Source organism: Ptychodera flava, chromosome 13 (genome assembly GCF_041260155.1).
Source record: "Ptychodera flava strain L36383 chromosome 13, AS_Pfla_20210202, whole genome shotgun sequence".
Classification (NCBI taxonomy): domain Eukaryota; kingdom Metazoa; phylum Hemichordata; class Enteropneusta; family Ptychoderidae; genus Ptychodera; species Ptychodera flava.
In genome coordinates, this window is record NC_091940.1 from 39,177,384 (window position 1) to 39,195,162 (window position 17,779).

Genomic DNA, 17,779 nt, shown 5'->3' on the forward strand with positions numbered 1-17,779 from the left:
CTTGAACAGCTCATCGACGGAAAAGATCAAAGTGCGACTAAGGATGTCGCTAGGTATGCTTAGAATATTTTTGAAAGAAAGTGGTACCACGTACAACTGAAACCGCTGTGGAAACATCGCCCGGTAAACTTGTCACAATGGATTGTTGCCGTACAAAATATCAAACACATTTAAAACTATATTACAACAATATAACATGAGCATGTTGTGTGTTATAAAACACCTATAGCCTGGTCTTTATTCGGGCTATAGCGCCCGTCTATTACCCCTTGTGGCCGTGTGTTACCAGGAAACACATCGCTATACCCCACGGGGTAATAGACGGGCGCTATAGCCCTCATTACCAGGCAATAAGTGTTTACTAGGCATGAGACTTGTTGTGGTCACTCTACAGTCTGTTTCATGCGCTCGGCGATCATCAGAAGTGATGTTGGCAGGTTTCAGGAGAAAACAACAACAACATCAATAGCAATAACATTAATAATAATAATATAATAATAATAATAATAATAATAATAATAATAATAATACAATATATGTGTTTGTATCTCTCTCTGTGTCTCTATGTGTCTGTGTATGCATGTCTGTGTATGTGTGAGTATGTGTGTAAGTTTATTAGCTATGCGGTCTAGCGGCTGGTGCAAATCAGTCTGGCGCTACGCCTTTGCAAAAGATGGTAAACTTACATATGTAGCGCATTTGTGTTGTCTCATTCAAAAATTAACATGATGCACTAACAGAATATTGTATGACTACTAGAGAATTACAGGTTTCTTCAGAAGGCAATACCCTCTCAATGATTTACATATATCTGTCAGCTTACTAATGCTTTATTCAAAACAATTGAGCGGCCAAATAATCCCCTTCAAAGGGTTTTATATCACACAGCTAATAGTCATTTAATGTCAGTTTACTCATGTCAGTTTGGTCATGGGAAAAATGAATACTTGACATTTGTATTCATTAACTACCGTACTCATTCAAACGTAAACCCTCGTGTAGTTTCCATGCCATATGTTCGAGAATTTTGAAAATGCTGTACATTCGTGTACAGGCCTCCACCGAAGTGTAGTTCAAATACGGAATTCAAATTAGACGATACTGTGGCTGACCTATCAAATATGTTCAAAAATGTGACAATAAACTTTCCTTTGCCAGATTTATGAACATGATATTATAATTGTATTGTCGGAACATGCTGTACAGCAGGTACTGTGTTTAATATACTTCTTTGCCTGTACAAAGTCGGGTCCTGCATTTCGATGATCGTCATCAACAGTCCAAAGGTCAATATAGTACCTTTCAAAATAACGTGCATGGCGGCCATACATTGCTCGGGCGGCACTGTCGTCGCGTTCTAGTAAATTTCTAACACATGTGGATTTTTTACTCTCTGTATTATTGGAAACCGGTACTACGTGATGAGTGTTTGACGACCAAGCAGCTGCAGCTGTAAGGCAGTCAATACGTGAGGGAGACTCCTCCCAATAAGAAACATTTAAAACTTGCTTTCAAAAGAATGACTTTTCGGTAATGTGGAACAGCTGTACATGAATATTTATGCACCAAACCCCCTTTTTATCATCTTTAGAGAACCCCTCTTCTGTTCATCATTTGAGTGACACACAGTCCCATTCTTCGGACCCCCGGTTGTAAATATGTTGGCTCCCTAAGAAGATTCGAGAATGAGTATAGTACAGGTCACATATGGCGCAAGCGCATTTCGTGACGTAAACAATGCTATATTTAAGCAATAAAGCACGCCCAGCGACGGTATACCACGAGATTTTGACCAGTTCACGCCATTTATTCACGAGAGATAGCGAGTGCATATATGACGTGAACTGGTTAAAACTGGTCAAAATCGGGTATGATTTATTGCTATTATATCATAACAGTATATTGAAATTCTGGCGTGGAACGTCAAAACGGATTTCTACTCAAGCTGAGAGCTCGCGCGCATGCCTGCCGTGGTATATCGCCAATATACCATGGTTCTTTTTGCGTCTCGACCAATCAGATCGCTGTATTTGCGCCATCAATATACTGGTATGATATAATTGGTATTTTCCTATATTAAACCAAGTCCTCTTGTAGCACAGTGCGCAATGCACACAGCTTGGCTAGATGCCAAACAATTGTCGAGGGGCATGTCCGCTTCTCAAAGCTTTGTCGAGTACCAAGGAGTTTCAAACTGAACTCTTCAAAATCACAGAGACTCAAGTTTGGTTAAAATGCCTCGTAAGTATAACTTTTTTTGTTAGACAATGAAGAAAGAGTATCAATTGTCCATAAGTTCCGATGAAGAAGTACTCAACTTCTCGGCATTGGTTTCACTCTGGTAATTCGTCTCGATCCAGTGAAAAGTCCATGAAACTCTCGTTTAACGACTTGTATATATTGTGCAAGTTTACAAACAAATTTCAGCCATGGCTCACCCTTGTAATCCGCCTCTTTACCGGGAGTTTCATGTTATAATGATAAACAAGGATCTTTGACTGGGCCAATTCCGATTACATGCTATTTATATTCGAAGATAATTATTAGGTCATATATTCATTCAAAATAATTTAGAGGCGAATTATTCCCTCCCAAAGTGTTGTTATATCACACAGTCGAGGTATGTAGTGAATGAAATAATGATTTTCTCTTGTTAGTTTGGTCACGGAAGATTGTATGGCTGGACCAACCAGACATATTTAAAAAAATGTTCCTGTAAATTTTCACTTGTCACATTTAAGAACATTTTATTTAAGTCGTATTGTAAATATATGCCCTACAGCAGATTCTGTGTTTAATATACCTCTATGACTGTACAAAGCCGAGGACTGTATTTCGATGATCGTCATCGACGGTCCGAAGGTCAATATATAGTCTGGCATGCCAGACGTCTAACCTGCGCCTGTGCTTGATCGGCGTACGGTGGGCCCCACAAGCGGTGGGCGGCAAGTAACCAAAAATGTCAGTCCCCTGGGGCTGGTAGGGTTGGGTTCCAACATCACGATCGACCAGCTGATTGTAATTTCCGGGACAACTCTACATGCCTCTTGAAGGGTAACTGTCAAGTAAAAGGTGTGGTTTACAAGGCCAAGATATCAACGGGGCACATCACGGAGAAGGTCTACATCGGACTCACTGATAACACCTTCAAGACGCGCTTCGCTACTCACATGCAATCGTTCCCTAACGAAAGGTATCAACACTCAACTGAGTTGTTCAAGTACATCTGGCAGTGGACCTTGAAACAAAGGAACCAGGTCTTTGACATTTCGTGGTCAATTATTGACAAAGCATCAAGTTACTCTAACATAAGCAAGCGATGTAATCTTTGTATATCAGAAAAACTGCACATTCTCAATGCTGACAAATCTACGCTGTTAAACAAACGCTCGGAGTTGGTTTCAAAATGTCGCCACCAAAACAAATATTATCTATCAAATTTTAACACCACCTATAAATAGAATGGTACGTCCCGATCATACATATATAAGAGTGTTGAGCTAGTATTACTTTCACTTCATCTGTCTGATGATTGCAGGATGCATGAAACTTAAGTAACAGATACCATTACTTTGTACTTGAAGTAATTTTGTGTTATTATTTATAACGCTCTGCTTCAGCATCTAGCACTTTAATTTCCAACGAGGACATCTATATATATATATATATATATATATATATATATATATTATATATATATATATATATATATACGTATACTTGAGATGTACAGATAGCTCCCAGTGTTGTTCGTAGCGTGGTTTGGTAATAGTAGATGAATAAAATTGCACACGTCTACTGATCTGCTTGTATATTTTCTGTTTATTCTGTTGGTAATTTTGATACAACGTTTCGTCCTAAAAGTAGGACTTCATCAGGTTGAAGATATCTACAAGGAGAATACAGACAAATACAGAACAGTGTAAGGATAGTGTTGATCCTAATTAAATGCTAAACGGACTTTACAGGCTGAGTAAATTATAAACTTACAAAGGATATAGAATATGACAATTCTTACCGTTTATGTGTGGCGCAGATGGAAAGTGGCAATTCAAAATTGGCGGTAATGGTTATTTATAGTGCCTGTCCGAGGGCGCTGTGAGCAATTGTTATTTAAATTACTTTTAGCTAAGAATGTTGAGGCCGTTTGGTGACAATGTACCCAGTTTTGAAATCCAGATGGACAGGCACTATAAATAACCATTACCGCCAATTTTGAATTGCCACTTTCCATCTGCGCCACACATAAACGGTAAGAATTGTCATATTCTATATCCTTTGTAAGTTTATAATTTACTCAGCCTGCAAAGTCCGTTAGCATTTAATTAGGATCAACACTATCCTTACACTGTTCTGTATTTGTCTGTATTCTCCCTTGTAGACATCTTCAACCTGATGAAGTCCTACTTTTAGGACGAAACGTTGTATCAAAATTACCAACAGAATAAACAGAAAATATACAAGCAGATCAGTAGACGTGTGCAATTTTATTCATCTACTATATATATATATATATATATATATATATATATATATATATATATATATATATATAAATCCAACAAAAGTAGCATTCCTGAACTTTTGTGATATTTATTAAGTCACTGCTACAGAATACTTGGCAACTCAGTTTTTCTAACTTTTGAATATGTTGGTGTCTGATTAACTATAACACCGAAATATACGAGAAAAGGGAGGAGTTACAATAGTTCTTTTTGAGTTAGACAGTCCTGAAACTACATCTACCCTACGCTTTTCTACCATAAAAAGGTTAATTTTTTCATTTTTTTTTCTTAATTGAAACAAGAGAAAAACAAACTTGTCAGACAGTATTTTTGCACATGGTTTGTAGGGTACAGTTAGTAGACGACAAAATTATGAAAAAAGGTAGTGTTCCAAGCTGATTGTTTAGATATACTTCAAGAAATATGGCATACCTTTTGACTTTATGCAGTTCACACTGCTTTAATAGGGCAATTACGCCCTCAACAATTAGAGAGCCAATTGAGACAAAAGTGGGTATATCTTCTGCACAACAGGGTTCGAAACCATTGCTTTATAAGTGTTTTTACATTGCATAAGGAAAATGTGTGCAGGAAGGCTCATTATGATACATCTACCAAAACAAAGAATACGGCTAAGTCTTCGTATTTTTGTAGATTTTGGGTACAGAAAAATATTCTTGTCATTTTATCTCGAAATCTAACAGAGTGACACCACATGGTAATTCAACCCCCGTAAATTAAACAAATGCACCTGACCAGTAGTTTTTTAGGAAAGGTGGACGTCCATTGCAAAGGGTCTCCTCTGCAACTTACCTTCTTGGTATTTCTGTCGACCATGACTTTAACTGGCAGTCTCATATTAAGGTAGTATGCGCCAACATTCCTTAAGGAATCGTTCAACCATTCTCTTTCAAAATCAAGAATGAAAATCGAGGGTCACAGTGCAAATTTGATACTAGAGAAACAAATAACGTAAGATTTACCGATATTTAAAATTGAAACTGGCTGCTATCACTGTGTTACCTCTATGGAGAAAAATAAAATTTTCGAATTTTGAAAAACTAAGATAGTCCGTCCGTCTAATTAATTTCTCTTATTTTCATGCCGCAAGCGCACCTAAATTTAAAAATCTTGGTATTTTAGGCAATTCTGAATTACGTAAATTGCATACGTGCATGTTTATTTTTGATTTGTTACAAGGCCGTTCTGCCCACGATGTTACTCACTATTTAGACTCGACACCCCATGATTATCCAACCGCTTTTCCAAGCGGGCCAATTTTTATGTACCTATAGTAAAATTGGCACGAAGTAAACATGGCGTAAATATGCAGATAACCTCCACTGGAATTCGCTCCCTCGCAATATGAATAGTATTTCTAACAAAAATGTATATCAAAGACACTGAAAGCTTACCTTCTTGACGATTTAGGCAGCATTCACCAATGCTGGAGGGGTGGGGAAATCCAGGGGATTCGAACTTTTTTGGGGTAGTAGAAGGGGACTTGAAAGTTTTGGTCTACGTTTAAGGGGGACCTGTAAATAATTGTGTTCCCTTTTCTTACAAGTTCCTATTCCAAGGTTTGGTAGATAATTCAATGAAATAAATAACATTTGTATGCCGTCAGATGGTTGCGATGTTAGTTATAATTAAACAAAATCTAGAACCATTTTGTCGTATTTCATGACTTTTATATCGAAAAAATATAAGAATTTATGATTGCCATTGAATTTCCATAAGATAAACAACAAGTGGGCCTTGTGACGGGGCAGATGCTGCAACTGTTGATATTTTTTTCAATATTTCTATGCAATTTATAAAATTCAGTTTCCCTACTGTCTCCCTACAGCATGCTGAAACACACAGTATTCAGTTTGTCGACAAAGCCTGTATATGTAAACATTGATGATAATTGAATTAGAGTCCAGACTAAGAGTCATTTGTCAATAATGCAAATGCACGGTACACATACACAGGTTGTGTTGGGCAGTTCAACATGCTATAGGAAGTAGGAGAATAACGCAATTGTATAAACTGAACAAAATATTGTCAAAATTATCAAAGTTAATACAGCTGCTTCCCTGCTACTGCCTATGGGTACTGTCACTGCCAGTGAATACTAGCAGTAACAGAGATAGCTCTGACTCTGATGTAGTTGAAGAAGACTTTGGGTCATATGACGCTCATGACAGTGAAACATGCTTGTGCACAAGATCAGGTCAGACAGCAACACATGGAAGACAAAGAGACTTGACAGCTATCAGAGATTTTTGAATCAAATATCAAAGAAGAAAGATGGGGTCACAATGCTTGATTTTCTACGATTGTCGATGAAAAGTAAGTTTCTGACGAAAATCATTTAAAATCACTTTAAAGCATTCAAGTACATGCAGTGAATAAAATTTCATATTCTCATCGTACAATAACATAAAAGTACAACTTTGAACAGTAAAGATACTAATTTAAATGTAAACATCGTGACTAAATTTGCCATTATGACGCCAAAATTTCAGACATTAAACGGTTATTTGATGGAATATTATAACCTTGCAGTATTTTCAATTTTCTAGAACTTTTTTAAGTAGCATCGAAGTCATATATGTCCTGTACTTTTGGACAAATATTTTTTGTCAGTTGGTCAGAATTTGGTAAAATGTAGCCAGGAATTCACAATCTATGTTTGATAAGCAAGGAGTAGCTTTGAAGGAATAACCTGACTGTGGAGGCCAGCAAGCAGATCCCCCTGATGTTGTCTTCTGAAATCTAATGTTGAAACAGTGTCATTTTGGTGATATCTGTACCACTAAATCACATCTTATGTAAACCAGCCCAGTTAAAGCTTTAATCCCTATCCTACCATGTTCGTGTAACTGTCAGATCAGTTTGGTTAAAACTGTAAGGCATAAACATGTCCTATTTGTTGCAGTTTGACTACGACTGGAACACTGTTCGAAGGCCTCTGAAACGAAGATACTCTAAACATGGATTTTACGGACTTAACCTGTCTATAACATGATAGGAACTTATTTGGGAGAATATTATATTCTTAATTGTTCAAATTTATCAAAAGCTTTAGGTACCCTATCACTGAAAGTTGCAATGTTACAAGTTACTCATTAAAAACAAGTGAATTGCAAATAAGGAAAAGTAGACGAGCTTAAATTTGCTGTTCTACAAGCTTGCAAATCACAAACGTTCCATGGACCTGGTAATGTATTACCTTGAATGAAAATGGTTATTGGAAAAGTTTAATGTCATATTACTACAATATCCTATTTTCGCAAATTGGGTTCCAATCGTGTTCTATGCACACCATGCAAAGTAGGTGAAAATACTCTAGCTTTTGGATCAATAGTATTGTTTTTTTCCATATTCGGCAAACAGGGAAGTAATACTGCCTGTCAGAATATAGGTAAAAGCTGTGCATCAAACAAAAATGTATGCATTTGAATTTGTTTTCGTGTATAAATAATGAATATATCAATTTGAACTCACCAATTACCATTGAGCAATGAGATGCAACAAAGGCAGGTATACCACTGCAAGAAATTGCATTGGGGAGACTCTCACCCTGTACAGACATTTTTAATTTGACGTCCATGTAGTGACCTTTGGTGATACTTTGAACAGCTTCCACACATGAATATTTTTACATAAGCCCCTTTTTATCAAATTTTGAGTAACCCCTCTTCGGTTCACCATTTTTTTGAGTAGCGCTCCCTCCCATTCTTCCGACCCCGGCTGTAAATAATAACTGCTTGCTGACACGAGTAGATTCGAGAATGAGTGTCATACAGGTATGTTAATATATGATCGTACAACCTATGCCACAGGCATATTTCGTGATCTAAACGTAAGTCTAATGCCATAATGCCATAATTTATATTTTTACTATATGAAGACAATATCTCTTCCGGTAGAGTGCGCATGCGCAGTTTGGCAAGTAACCGAACAATTGCTTAGGAAAAAGGTTTGCCGCACTACAAGGAGGTCCAAAGACAAACATTTCAAAATCTCTGAGATTTGAGTTTGGTTATAATGGCTCGTAAGTATGAATTTTTCGTTGACCATACAAACACAGTGCTGATTGTCATTGAGTTCAGACCAAAAAGTACTCAAGCACTCAGCCCTGGGTTAACCCTGGTAATTCGTGTGGGTCCAGTAAAATGAAACTCATGTTAAACGACGACTATGCCTTGGGTAATATTGCTAACTTATTTCAGCCACGGGTCACCTTGTAACCGGTATCTTTCCTTTAGTTTCATGATAGATAATCGAGGGGTTTTGATCAGGCAAAATAAAATTAGGGTAGTTCCGATTATATAGTTTACAAAACTAATTCTTAAGTCTCGTAGTTATTCAAAACAATTTAGCCACGAATAACTCCTTCCAAAAGTGTTGTTATAACACATAGTCGAAGTATGTAGTAGATATAATTATTCACTCATGTTAGTTTGGTCATATAAGGTTCATGCTCACTTGCACCTTGGCATTGTTCTCTCATCAACTACAGTACGCGTTGGAACATAAACCCATGTACAAGTACCTTTCCTAGTTTGAGAGTATTTTGAAACAAAATGCTGCACATTCATGAATTCGTCCCCACGACTTTGTAGCTCAAATATGGAATTTAAATTCGACGATTGTATGGCTATACAAGACCTCTCAGATATGATCAAATATGAGTCGGTATATTTTCACTTGTCACTTTTATGAACATGTTATTCAAATCGTAGAAACATACTCTATAGCAGCTTCTGTTTTTAAGATACCTCTGTGAAAGTGCAATGCTGAGGTTTGTATTTATTGATCGTCATTCAGCCAGAGTCCAAAGATCAATATAATACCTTTCATGATAACCTGCGTGGCGCTCATGCATAGCTACGGCGGCACTATCTTCACGTCTCTTTCTTGCAGCTTTGTTTTCGACAGTAAGATACGTCATAGATTATACGGCTAGTTACTTTAGTTTGGGGAATTGTCATAGTGGTCGCTACATGTACGTCCTGTCTTTCTGTCTGAAAGACGAATGAACTCACTCGACCATCTTTTCTGAATCATGTGAAAAGTCATTTTATGCAGTGCCAATTATGCTGGCTCACTCTGATAAACTTTTTGATCGACAATAAATAAGAAAACAAGAGGAGTCCCTATATTAACTCGCATTTTAACTAGCGACCAGTGCTAGGCTTACCCTGCCTGTTGTGTTGCGTTGCGACAGCGACTTTGGGGCGATGCCTGATGCGACACTTGCAGTTTACAATGATTTCACGTCGACATGCATTCCTCCTCGTCAAATTTCCATTTCACCGTGTATGTACTTTGAATTTATACATGCTCGTACATTGTACTTACCAGTTCCTCCGTACGTTTACGTATATCGATAAAGTAAGTATTGTAATTCTTTTTCCATTTCCGATAGGATCTAAAAGAACTATTTTGTGCTTCACGGACGGCAGACAGCGATCAGGACAAATCCGACATTGAACAGACCGATGCCGAAGCAGGTTAGGGTAAAAAAGTTATTTTACATTAAAATTATTTTTTATTCCCTCTTTTCATTTGCAATTTATATTTTAAAGGATTTTTTTCTATTTCACAAATATGTCAAGATATATCATTTCTACATCACAAATATTTCGTATGTCTCATATGATATCCATCCAAAAATTCATCCATGGGTCAACCCAAGTAATTCTTTATTCATTATTTGCACATTGGTGACATTGATATCTAATGTGTTTCGTTTACTTTTCTTTAAGTCCCTGTTCACAAGTTAGAATCAAAGGACAAAGAAGATGATCAAGAAGCCAGCAGTTCCAAGGACCAAGGTGAGGGTCACGAAATTGTTTTGAATTGAAATTAATTGTGGCTCGTTTTTACGAGAGGGCTAGTTTGGTTTGGGTAATATTGCTAACTGATTATAAACCGTCGTTTCACCCTATAGTAATTCGCCCCTTTCCGTTGATTCCCTTCTGTATTGATAATCTAGTTATTGACCTTCTTTTGTCTTTTCCTAAAGGCTGTAAAACGCCCACAGAAAGACACAGCGGCTCTCAGAATGATGACAGCAGTGCACAGGGGGAGGACCAGGCAAACGCAGGAGCAGGAGCCCAACCTAAAAAGAGTGAAATTATTTTAAATTTAAATTGTTTTGACCCATTTCATCTCATTACTATAACCTAAATGATTAAATTTGATTAGATATAAACAGATGTTACTGATACGTAGCAAGTAGTTTCACATCATGAAATGGAAATACCAAATGTGATTCAAACAACTGATACAGTGTCGCTCAAGCTCAAGAAGCGCAAGCTAAAAAAAGCGATCATTACGAATTTTTTCAATTCAAATTGCTTTTTGGCCTATTTCATTCCGCTACATGGTTAAATGAAATTAATTACATAGATGTTGCTGATAAGTAACAAAGGCAAATTTATTATAAGACAGATTCACTTCATCAAATGCAAATACCAAATGTGATTTAAACAACTGATACAGTGTCGCTTTTTCATAAATGTGTCGATTCCATAATATGTTCTATATATCTTTACAGGATTATTGTACCATGTTCATGACAATAGTAAGAAGCGTAACGTCCTGGCTAAAATTGTCACTCTTAGAAAGGACAATCCACAGGACAAGTTTATCATGAAATCGATTGAGGACAACAAGATCACCCAAGCCCGGACTATTTGGTTTAAAGGTTAATAAAGTAACATAAATGTGTTATGAATATCTATTTCAATTTTATATTACTATTATTAGTTTAGAAATAAGTTCATTCTATATCTCCAGTGGCATAAATCTAAAAAGAGCCTCGGTGGTAAGTAACAAGACTGTATAAGCTGTGAATAATACTGGTACAGCATTTTCGAAGCAGATTCATAAACTGGTTATCAATTTCACAAGAGTTTCATCTGAAAAGGGACAATCGTTCCTTGCTTTCTCAAAATACCTATTATAACTAACAAAAATGATCTTTTTATATATTTTAGGAGGTTATTGTCCACGTGGAAAGGGAGGAAAAAGGGTTCCAAACGACTATTCTGAGGAACGTGTAGACGAACCTGAAAATTCTGACAGTGAACTGGTTCGTTCGGAGAGTGACCCGGCCAAATCCAAAGCAGGTGAGGGTCAAGAAATGATTTTAAACATAATTGTTAGGGGTCACTCTCCTTACCCAAGCCATGTGAGTTCCGTGGATCCTTGGACTCTCGGCTGGGCGAGGGAAAAACTAGACTTTTTGAGTGAGGTGAAATGACTTTTCACCTGATTCAAACAAAAAAGTTTGGTGAACCTGATGCCTATAATCATTGTGAATTACTACCCAAGTCTTACTATTGTGGTGTAGCTAATACTGATTGCTCTAGTTATTGCCTTCCTTTTACCTTTTCAAAAAGGATATAAAACGCCTTCAGAGAGACGCAGGGGCTCCCAGAATGCAGACACCAGCGCACAGGAAGAGGTTCAGGCATACGCCGGAGCAAAAGCTCAAGCTAAAAAAAGCGATGGTAACGATTTTTTTTTTTTAATTCAAATTGTTTTTGGGCCTATTTCATTCCGCTACATGGTTAAATGAAATTAATTACATAGATGTTGCTGATAAGTAACAAAGGCAAATTTATTATAAGACAGATTCACTTCATCAAATGCAAATTTAATGTGATTTAAACAACTGATACAGTGTCGCTTTTTCATAAATGTGTCGATTCCATAATATGTTCTATATATCTTTACAGGCTTATTGTACCATGTTCATGACAATAGTAAGAAGCGTAACGTCCTGGCTAAAATTGTCACTCTTAGAAAGGACAATCCACAGGACAAGTTTATCATGAAATCGATTGAGGACAACAAGATCATCCAAGCCCGGACTATTTGGTTTAAAGGTTAATATAATAACGTAAATGTGTTATGAATATGTATTTAAATTTATATTACTATCATCAATTTAGAAATAAGTTCATTCTATATCTCCAGTGGCATAAATCTAAAAGAGCCTCGGTGGTAAGTAACAAGACTGTATAAGCTGTGAATAATACTGGTACAGCATTTTCGGAGATTAATTAATTATCAATGTCATGAGAGTTTCATCTGAAAAGGGACAATCGTTCCTTGCTTTCTCAAAAGACCTATGGTAACAAACAAAAATCGATCTTTTCATATATTTTAGGAGGTTATTGTCCACGTGGAAAGGGAGGAAAAAGGGTTCCAAACGACTATTCTGAAGAACGTGTAGCCGAACCTGAAAATTCTGACAGTGAACTGGTTCGTTCGGAGAGTGACCCTGCCAAATCCAAAGCAGGTGAGGGTCAAGAAATGATTTTAAACATAATTGTTAGGGGTCACTCTTCTTACCCAATCCATGATAGTGAGTTCCGTGGATCCTTGGACTCTCGGCTGGGCGAGGGAAAACTAGACTTTTTGAGTGAGGTGAAATGACTTTTCACCTGATTCAAACAAAAAAGTTTGGTGAACCTGATGCCTATAATCATTGTGAATTACTACCCAAGTCTTACTATTGTGGTGTAGCTAATACTGATTGCTCTAGTTATTGCCTTCCTTTTACCTTTTCAAAAAGGATATAAAACGCCTTCAGAGAGACGCAGGGGCTCCAAGAATGCAGACACCAGCGCACAGGAAGAGGTTCAGGCCAACGCCGGAGCAAAAGCTCAAGCTAATAAAAGCAATGGTAACGCATTTTTTCAATTCAAGTTGTTTTTGGCCTATTTCATTCCGCTACATGGTTTAATGAAATTAATTACATAGATGTTGCTGATAAGTAACAAAGGCAAATTTATTATAAGACAGATTCACTTCATCAAATGCAAATTTAATGTGATTTAAACAACTGATACAGTGTCGCTTTTTCATAAATGTGTCGATTCCATAATATGTTCTATATATCTTTACAGGCTTATTGTACCATGTTCATGACAATAGTAAGAAGCGTAACGTCCTGGCTAAAATTGTCACTCTTAGAAAGGACAATCCACAGGACAAGTTTATCATGAAATCGATTGAGGACAACAAGATCATCCAAGCCCGGACTATTTGGTTTAAAGGTTAATATAATAACGTAAATGTGTTATGAATATGTATTTAAATTTATATTACTATCATCAATTTAGAAATAAGTTCATTCTATATCTCCAGTGGCATAAATCTAAAAGAGCCTCGGTGGTAAGTAACAAGACTGTATAAGCTGTGAATAATACTGGTACAGCATTTTCGAAGCAGATTCATAAACTGGTTATCAATTTCACAAGAGTTTCATCTGAAAAGGGACAATCGTTCCTTGCTTTCTCAAAAGACCTGTGATAACAAACAAAAATTGATCTTTTTATATATTTTAGGAGGTTATTGTCCACGTGGAAAGGGGGGAAAAAGGGTTCCAAACGACTATTCTGAGGAACGAGTAGCCGAACCTGAAACATCGGAAAGTGGACTGGTTCATTCAGAGAGTGACCCGGCCAAATTCAAAGCAGGTGAGGGTCAATAAATAATTTGGAACATAATTGTTGGTTATCACTCTTGTATATAACAATATTACCCAAGCCGTAAGAGTGAGTTCTGTGGACTCTTCACTGGGTCGAGGGAAAATCTAGCCTTTTTGCGTGAGGTCAAATGACTTTTCACCTGGTAGTAGGCAAACCTATATATAAGTTTGGTGAACCTACCTGTTATCATTCAGGATTATTACCCAATAATGGTGAAGATAAGATTGCTTACTTATATCTTACTTGCGTTCACAGTGGTGATTCATCCCTTTTCAGTGATTTCCTTGTGTATTGATAATCTACTCATTGCTCTCCTTTTGCTTTTCTAAAAGGGACTGAAATTCTACCTAAGAAACGAAGCAGCTCCCAGGACAAAGACGAAAGTACACAGGAGGATGGCGAGGCCAAAGTCGGAGCAGACGTTCAACCGAAAAAAAGTAACGGTAAAGAAATTGTTTTGAATTTACCAAAGCCATAATAGTGTGTCCTGTTGACTCTTTACTGAATCTAGACACTTCTCCGTTAAAAGTGCTTGCATATCCTGTTTCCGTATTCAATTTATTTTTTAAAGGATTCTTTTCTATTTCACAAATATGTCCAAATACGACATTTCTACATAAAATATTTAGTATAGCTCATATGAGCTCCCCAACAAATTTCATTCTTTGTCGATCCTAGTAATTTGTGTTCATATGGATCCATCGGCATGTCCATTAAACTTCAGACCCAGACGAATTACTATGGTGAATCAATCGCTCAATGTTCACATTTTGTAAAGATGTTTTCATAATATTGTGACCAAAATGATTCTCCAACATCCCTTTTCCATGCCTTTAGTACACAAAATGTCAGGCTGAGGTACTGTAGACATTTGTAAAGGTATCGTTTGGTGCCATGAACTCGTTGTTATGGACATTATTTACTCTGCACATTGCCTGCATTTTATGTCAACATTGTAGTTAAACGGCAAATTCTATTCCTTTGCTCACTTTCCACACAACCTCAAAATCAACATTCATTAACGGGCTCGTTAGCAGAGTTCTGAGTAGTAATGCCACCAGATAAATTGTTTATTTTAATTATAGGTGTGACTTTGAACCTATCTAGGTACAAAACAAAGGTTAATATGGCCAATATTGATATTCATAAAAATGCCTCATCTGAGCAGATTCATTATGTGGACACTTATGATACTGATTATCTATTGCATTATGTTTCCCTTTGAAGAAGTCACTTTACAGATGCCAGAATCAAAGAACACGGAAGATGATCAAGAAGACTGCAGTTCAAAGGACCAAGGTGAGGGTCACAAAATTATTTTGCATTGAAATAAGTTGTGGCTTATTTTTATGAATAGTTAGTATGGCTTGGTTGTCATTGTAACTGATTGCAGTCCTTCGTTCATCCTAGCAATCCGCCTTTTTTCGTATTTCCTTTTAGTATTGATAATCTAGTTATTCCCCTTCTCTTACCTTTTCCAGAAGGATATGAAACGCCCACCAAAAAACGCAGAGGCTCCAAGGACAAAGACGACAGTGCAGAGGAGGACGATTAGGCCAAACCCGAAGAAGATACGGGTTACGTTTAGTAATTCAGCTTTTAATTCAATCTTAATGCCGTATCGATAATTTAAATATTATAATTATAATCGTAACGTCAAGGCTGAAATTGTCAACTTATTATAACGTAGTGTCATTAAGTAATTGAGTTATTGAAGACTATTACTTTTGACTTATACAATACCTGCGAGACTTCGTTCTGTGTGTAACGTTCGAACTTGTCGAGACATTTGTAAAGACCAATATTTAACGTTTACAGAATAAGGCTGTCATCTACATAAAGGAGACATTTGACAGAAGTGTCATTTCAGTTAGCCAGGTCACAATCATAAGATTTGAAATTAAGGGTACATTGTGCAAGAACAAATAAAATTTAAAATATTTGTTATAAACTTGCCTTACACTGATGGTTGAATTAATGTATTAGATTATGCCATTATAAGTTTTAAATTTACATATAGCATTCTTTTACATATTTAAATTATATGAAACATTTTGTTTGTTTAATCCATTTGAAAACAATTTCAGAAATAGGCCGAATTTGTTAATTTAAATCATTTTTTATTGCTAGTACATTTTCCCTTTCGATAGAAGCATCTTTATTACTATATGAATATTATGTGTAAATGATTCAGAATGAAGAATACGACAACCCTTCATGAAGCATAGTTCCATAGAAATGGCATCATTACTGTCTAAGAATTATATTGATCTATTGTTCAAACTGCTAGTGAATAAATTTCCGTTGAAATTCAATATATCAATATCTCTATAATGATGATAATAAGAAGGATAGAGGTGTTTCACGCATCGTATAAATTTAGTTAATTAAACTAGTTTTCTATGAATTTTTGACTTTATTTACTATTTTTACACACCGTTGAAAAAGCCTTCCAATTAATCAATTAAATTAGTGTCATTGCTTTTATTAGTTGTGTTACAAAATATGACCTCCGAAGACTCTTTACTGTTTAATAGTTTAATTGTGTTTTAATTTCACTTGACTGTATTGACGATTCAATCCTTGATTACTGATTGCAATATGTTTCTTTTCCATCTTAACAAGTGAATAATAGTCATTCCTTGCACTCGTATGTTTATGTTGGAAGATTTCTTGTTAGTTAGTATAGGACAACGCTTTTTGTTATTCATTTAGTCACTGTTGGTGTTTAAGCAAGGTGAGTGTTATGTTTACATTTATTACTTGAGTGTTCTATTCGAAAACTGGTTACATAATTGGAGGTATTTTTCTTAATAATGTACTGTACACAGTAAAAAAATTAAAATATAAATGATGATATATGTCTTATGAGTTTTTCTGTCACTGGGACACAAAAGTTGATAGGTATATGCGCCTGCTATGGTGAGATTGATGACATTGTGTTAGATAGCAAGAAGACCAACTTATTTACATCACGCTTGTTCATTCTAAGGGTCATCACATTCCTTAAACATATATGAATGGAGTTAGATTAGCTTATGTACCAAAGAAAAAAAAACATTTGGAATTCTTGTTGACCAATAATTTTCGAGATGATAATGACATTGAGCGGCAGAATTGTTATGTTCCAGCTAATATGCGGATAACAAGGGTCTGTTAATGTACCTTTCGCGTTAAGTGTGTTCGAGTTGTATTTTGGAAAGTGTCACACCCCATCGATCGAATGACGGACGCCTCGCTAGTCGTATGCTTCGAGTTATGTATTACCAGCAAGTTTCAATGTTGGCATGCAATTATATTACAGCAAAGTTTTCTATGTCTCTTTGCCGTACAAAGCGCAAATTCAAGCTAAATAAAAATGTTGCTCCATCGCTTTTACCGAAAAGTCAAAAAGTTTAATATCCATAATCAAATTATTAGAGTTCCAATTACGCGATTGCGTCTGTTGCGGACATGGGTGCCATAGTCCATTGATTTTTGAGCATATTGATGCCTACATGTTTAAACCTATTAGGTTAAACTGGGAAATTTAGATTGGCCGAATCAATGTATTAAAAGCATGCAAATTTCATTATCACCTGTACAAATTTGCCTGAAGTTATGCATAAGCACCAAAGGCCAACTTTGAAAACATCATAAAGTGGTCGAGAGAAGGCGACGGTTTACAGAGTGTCAAGTTTATAAGTCTATAAGTTTGTGAAGGGCTGTGTCGGTGCGTGATATTCATTGATGAGAGTTGTCATGTTCACATACCAGTTTATATCTGGATTG

The 17,779-nt window shown here is 36.3% G+C and overlaps 1 protein-coding gene across 1 annotated transcript; it reads left to right on the top strand.

The window, feature by feature from the left end:
- Positions 1 to 2,127: 2,127 nt before the first annotated feature.
- Positions 2,128 to 16,869, top strand: LOC139148411 (claspin-like). The gene is made up of 12 exons (XM_070719856.1): positions 2,128 to 2,241; positions 9,928 to 10,012; positions 10,268 to 10,336; positions 10,528 to 10,632; positions 11,062 to 11,211; positions 11,504 to 11,635; positions 11,909 to 12,019; positions 12,248 to 12,397; positions 13,865 to 13,996; positions 14,341 to 14,451; positions 15,236 to 15,307; positions 15,490 to 16,869. Exons 1-12 carry the CDS (start codon positions 2,128 to 2,130, stop codon positions 15,561 to 15,563), a joined length of 1,305 nt encoding a protein of 434 aa, XP_070575957.1. The 3' UTR covers positions 15,564 to 16,869.
- Positions 16,870 to 17,779: the final 910 nt, after the last annotated feature.

Bases quoted from the DNA above. Each gene is read 5' to 3' on its own strand.
- LOC139148411 (XM_070719856.1), top strand. From the start codon at position 2,128: ATGCCAAACAATTGTCGAGGGGCATGTCCGCTTCTCAAAGCTTTGTCG. The intron at 10,337-10,527 runs GTGAGGGTCACG...CTTTTCCTAAAG, and splicing joins CAGCAGTTCCAAGGACCAAG to GCTGTAAAACGCCCACAGAA. The intron at 15,308-15,489 runs GTGAGGGTCACA...TACCTTTTCCAG, and splicing joins CTGCAGTTCAAAGGACCAAG to AAGGATATGAAACGCCCACC.